The sequence below is a fragment of the Mus caroli genome, chromosome 3, assembly GCF_900094665.2.
Source record: "Mus caroli chromosome 3, CAROLI_EIJ_v1.1, whole genome shotgun sequence".
NCBI lineage: Eukaryota > Metazoa > Chordata > Mammalia > Rodentia > Muridae > Mus > Mus caroli.
The window spans coordinates 131,087,049-131,092,711 of record NC_034572.1 but is presented as its reverse complement, the minus strand read 5'-3'; the positions used below and the strand labels follow the sequence as shown (position 1 = coordinate 131,092,711).

General features: G+C 42.4%; 1 protein-coding gene across 2 annotated transcripts in view; it reads left to right on the top strand.

Annotated features, from left to right (window-relative positions):
* The window catches only part of Dapp1 (dual adaptor of phosphotyrosine and 3-phosphoinositides 1), a 50,470-nt gene that overhangs the window by 38,615 nt on the left and 6,192 nt on the right, over positions 1–5,663 (top strand). For both annotated transcript variants that reach the window (XM_021158757.2, XM_021158756.1), the window contains 3 exons: positions 1,770–1,817; positions 3,481–3,543; positions 4,803–4,888. In XM_021158757.2, the coding sequence (XP_021014416.1) occupies positions 1,770–1,817; positions 3,481–3,543; positions 4,803–4,888 (197 nt within the window). The remainder of the gene's footprint in view (positions 1–1,769; positions 1,818–3,480; positions 3,544–4,802; positions 4,889–5,663) is intronic.

Below are 5,663 nucleotides of genomic sequence, written 5' to 3'. Positions count from 1 at the left end.
CAGAGGCAGGTGGATTTCTGAGTTCAAGGCCAGCCTGGTCTACAGAGTGAGTTCCAGGACAGCCAGGGCTACACAGAGAAACCCTGTCTCAAAAACCAAAAAAAAAAACCAAAAAAAAAACCCAAAACATCACAGTGGTTATGTGACGTCAGACTCAGCAGTGTTGCTGAGCATTGTTGAAATGCACACGCAGGAAGTTCACCTTCACTGTTCTGACATCCGAATTCCACAAAGGGTTCTGAGCTATTTCTCATCTCTATTCTTGGAATTCCCGTGGCTCCTCTTTCTATTTGGTCGGAAGAATTCACCTCAAGAGAGAACAGTCGAGAAACTGTTAAAAAGAGCCCTGACGTCAACGTGGTCATCTCCCAGGTCTTACTTGTTTTCTTCTCTTTAAGGAAAGGTATATCAGGAGGTCACAGTAGAATAACATAATGTCCCAGGAGTTCAGTTTGTGCTGATTATGGGATTATGAAATTTTTTATCTTAGGGCCCCTGGCCTACGTAGAGTCCGAGCCATTCCCACAATTCCTTGCTGCTACCTCTGAACTAATGAAACAATCAAAGCAATGAATCCAATTAAAAACAATGGTTCATCTGTATTTCAGATCCCATTTTGAGTAGATGAAGCATTTGCACTTCTGAGTCTCTTTCCTATGGGACACGAGTCGAGTTTGCAGTGGAGAGGACCCTGTAGAAGGAAAACTATGGAATAAAACAAATATGGCCATTTCTGCCTCTTAGTTCCCTTTTTAAACTTTAAAAGCCAGAGCCCTAAAATAAAGAAATCCTTTTACTTTTCTGAATAGACTGTCCCAAATGTAGCAATCCCTCAGTATCAGTCAGTATTTCCAAGACCCTGCATGGATACCAATGACCTTAGATGTCCAAGACCCTTATCTAAAATGCTGCAGTGTGCACATAAACTATCCACACCCCCCCCCATGCACTTACATTAGATTACGTATCACACCCAAGGCAATACAAATGCCCGGAAATGACCAGTAGGATGTTTTGTTTATGGGATGGTAAGAATAAGAATCTATACATATTCATTACAGACTCTGGTTTTTTTTCTTTAAAAAAAATGTTATTTATTTAATGTATGTGACTATATAGTTGCTGTCTTTAGACACACCAGAAGAAGGCATCCAATCACACTACAGATGGTTGTGAGCCACCATGTGGTTGGTGGGAAATTGAACTCAGGACCTCTGGAAGAGCAGTCAGCGCTCTTTAACCACTGAGCCATCTCTCCAGTCCCAGACTCAATGTTTTTATCCAATATCTAAGTTCATGTCTAGTGAGCACAAGGGTATGGAGGCTGAAGGCCAACTTCCGAGTGTCAACGGCCCGTTCCATATGAGTGCTTGCTTCTACTCTAGGATTCCGACAACAGTCCGAGCTACTGGCTTTCATTGCACACTAACAAACATCACCTGTTGTTAATTGTTTTCAAGTTGCCAGCTTGAGGTAATCAAGAGCCTTTCCATCAGTGCCTGCGGATATGAAATATGTCGGATGATCCGGTCTGCAAAGTGTCTCCTGTGGCACCGGGGAGAGTTGCAAGACCTGGAGAGGGTCTGTTAAAGATCAGTGGCAGACATGTTCTTCATAGAACAGGACAGGGCAAGCCTGCAGCTTAATGTAAAGTGCTTGCCTGGAGTGAGGTCCCCCCACACCCCAGCACTGCAAGATAAGAAGGGATAGAAGCACAAGGCCAAACATGTGACAATTCTGGGCTTCATTCCAGGCCTTTTCTTTTGCAGCTGGGCACCAAAGAAGGCTATCTCACCAAGCAGGGAGGCCTGGTGAAGGTAAGGGAGTGGGGTTTGTAATCTTGTCAGATTGTTTTTTTTAAAGGAAAATTATGAACTTATCTTGAGCCACTTCTATTACCTGAGGAATGACTTGGCTGTTCTCTGACGAAGCCCTGTGTGAGTGACCTGCAGTTCATACTAAAAAGGAAGCAGTGTGCAGCGTGTTCCGTGGAAGGGTCAAGAACAAAGGGGCCAATTTGCTCAGAAACATTTCTTTCTTCTTTAAAGATTTATTTACTCATCTTATGTATATGAGTACACTGTAGCTATCTTTAGACACACCAGAAGAGGGCATCGGACCCCATTACAGATGGTTGTGAGCCACCACGTGGTTGCTGGGACTTGAACTCAGGACCTACTGGAAGAGCAGCCAGGGCTCTTAACCACTGAGCCACCTCTCCAGCCCTCTGTTTACTGAAAGGTAGGCCAAACACATCGCTGGTGCTTAAGAAAAATTACATTATAAAATACCAAAGTAAACACAGTCTACAAATCCAGGGCCCCTGCCTGCTCCCTGCTGGCAATTGTACCTTTAAAGCTCTCTTTAATTTTCACATGTCATAGCCATGGTCATGCAATGTGTTAGCTCCTGTCTATTTGAGAGTCAGAGTCCTGCCCTCTCTCCTGTAAACCAGGCTGCTTGAGTCTAATCTATTCGTGCAGTTATCCGTGTCCTTACTAGACTGGATGCTCACTGAAGATGGGAGACATTCATTTTTTGTAGCCTGCTTATTGATTCATTTGTTTCATATCCAGAGAGGGTCTCCTTCACAGCCCAGGCTGACCTCAAGGATACAGTCTTACTTCTCAGCAACCGCAGTGTGAGGATTAAAGGCATGAACAACTATGCCCGTTGAATGTTTATTCTGCAATCTTCTATTGTCTCTTTTAACTGGATGCACTGCCAGCTGAGACAGATCAGGGCATTATTCAGACATAGGAAGGAAATAGCAGCAACAGTTTCTGCTGTTGAGTCCAGAGAAGATTCAGAGTGTCACGTGATTAAAGGATCCTAAACTTCAACTGTATCAGCTTTAAAGTAATAATAATAAATAATAATAGATGACATTACTTTATATGCAATGGGTAAATATGCATTATATATAAATGAAGTTTCAAGAGTATACACAAAATATACATAAATTTCTGGGGTGGTGACATAGCTCACAGAAGGGTCTCAAAGTTGATACCAATTTTTATTATAGCATTAATAAAACAGAAACGTAAGTGGCTTGTTATAAATCACCTTGAATATTTAAAACACCTGGTTCTATTCATTTAAATAAACTAGTGGTATTTCTGTTGTGATCTTGGAACATAGAGTCATCTTATTTTTTTATAAGTATTTTGAAACTTTCCTCAAAAAAAATACCCCAAAATATTTTAGGCTTATTTCATCTAATCCTTTATATACTTTTTTTTTATTATTAGGTATTTTCCTCATTTACATTTCCAATGCTATCCAAAAAGTCCCCAATACACTCCCCCCCCCACTCCCTCATAAAGTTGCAAAGCTTCTGCAAGGCAAAAGACACCGTCAATAAGACAAAAAGACCACCAACAGATTGGGAAAGGATCTTTATATATTTTTAAAATGAAAATAAACTATCAAGTTTAGATATTACATTCTTGTATTCAAACTTAAATTTTCTCCCCTCAGACCTGGAAAACAAGATGGTTCACTTTGCAAAGGAACGAACTGAAATATTTCAAAGACCAGATGGTGAGAAAGACATGCGTACCCTCCCCTCCCCCGCCTCCACTCTTCCCTCTTCTCTCACCCTTACCCCACCCCCACGCCGCTCCTTAGGTGTTGGTTCTAGACATCCTCTGAAACAAGAGTCTAGAGACCCAAGATCTTTTCAATGTGTATTTAATTATGAGGGGGCGGGGCACACTGGCCACAGAGTTTGTTCGGAGATCAGAGACAACCTATGGAGTTGCATCTCTCCTTTCAATAAGCAGTTCATGGGAATCAAACTCGGATTATCAAGCTTGATTTGACCACAAACGTCTTTACCTACTGAGCCATGTTGCCAGCCCAGAATCGGGGCTCTTGATCCTGATCTATTCTGACTCTGCTAAAATGAGGGCTCTCTCCAGAGGCTGCTAATTGGTCAGTGCAGCTGTCGCTCTCCGCAGTATTTAGCTCCCTCTGCTTGGGACAAAGGATTCTTCCCTTGCCATTCTTGCCTAGGAGGCAATTTCCCCTTGCCTTAAATGCATATCCAGGGCTGGAGAGATGGCTCAGTGGTTAAGAGCACTGACTGCTCTTCCAGAGGTTCTGAGTTCAATTCCCAGAAACCACATGGTGGCTCCCAACCATCCATAATGGGATCTCATGCCCTCTTCTGGTGTGTCTGAAGACAGCTACAGTATACTCATATAAAAATAAATTAAAAACATCTTTTAAAAAAATCGCCGTTCTCGTTAAAATAAATAAATAAAAGTATGTCTAGTGCCCAGGTTCATTTTATCATGCCAACTTAAAATGATTTATTTTCTTTATACAAGAGTTCAGCAATAGTAGAAGTTTCTAAAAGATGGGAGAAAATATGACTCCTTCCTTAAAAATCTACATCGATCTGATGTAAATTGACAAAAGGGGCATCTTTTTTTTTTTTTTACAAAAAATAAAATTATTTTATTTTTAAATAACCTGCATGAACATGTGCCTGTGTGGTAGTATGTACCCATGAGTATTGGTACCAGGCCAGAGGCATTGAACCTGTTGGTGCTAAAGTTACAGGCAGTTTTAAATTGCCTGGTATGGGTGCTGGGAATCGAACACTGATCCTCTGGGAGAGCAGATCACCCCCTTAACCACTGAGCCATCTGTATGACCCCGCAATGTCTTCCCAGTGCTTAATCTATGAAAAGCTAGATCCCAAACCCCAGCATGTGTCTCCCCTGTGTCAGGCTTTGTTAAGGGATGGACACGCGCATGTGTTTATTTATGTGACATTTTGTTTTGTTTTTCAGTCACCAGAACCAATTCGGATCCTAGACCTAACAGAGTGCTCAGCTGTTCAATTTGATTACTCACAGGAACGAGTAAACTGTTTCTGGTAAGATAGATTCATAAAGGAAATGTTTCTAAAAGTCTTTTAAGCCAAGGACTAAAAAGCTATCTATCTTCACGTGTACACATCTGGATGGAGGGACAGGGACCTAACCTCACACGACAGTGTGGCATGCTAGGAGTGCCTCCAGCAACACAGGCCACAATACCTCCTCTAATGTGGCTTCAACCAAGAGGCAGGCTATCTAGGTTCAGGCTGTGCACCGCGCAACAAGGACACACTCATTCATTCGTCCATTCATTCACATCATAAGCAACTTTACTGCTTTGAGATTTTCCTCTCAATTTTAACTATCATTTCACTGACTCTGGTGATAGATGGGTCTGTCTTGTTTGGGCCCCATGTGACCCTAGCAGCAGAGGAAATGTTTTGCTGTGCTATGATCAGTATATCGGGATATCAGTATAGGTATTTCTGGGATGGTGTCCTGACAAAAACAGGTGTGTCTTCTTTTCCACCACCTTTTGTTTGAAAGTTTGTCAACCGTATGCAGGCTGAAAGATGTAAGCTATTCTCCCTCTACGTCAGCTCACTCAGCCCTTGCCAGATTTTACGACTGCTTTCAGCCATCACTTCTTTTCCTAAGCCCCTAAGCCGGCTAGAAGAAAGCTGCAAGGATACAGTATCTTGATTGTGGAGGTTCTGGGAATAAAGATATTAGCTATAAGCCGGGCGTGGTGGCGCACGCCTTTAATCCCAGCACTCGGGAGGCAGAGGCAGGCGGATTTCTGAGTTCGAGGCCAGCCTGGTCTACAAAGTG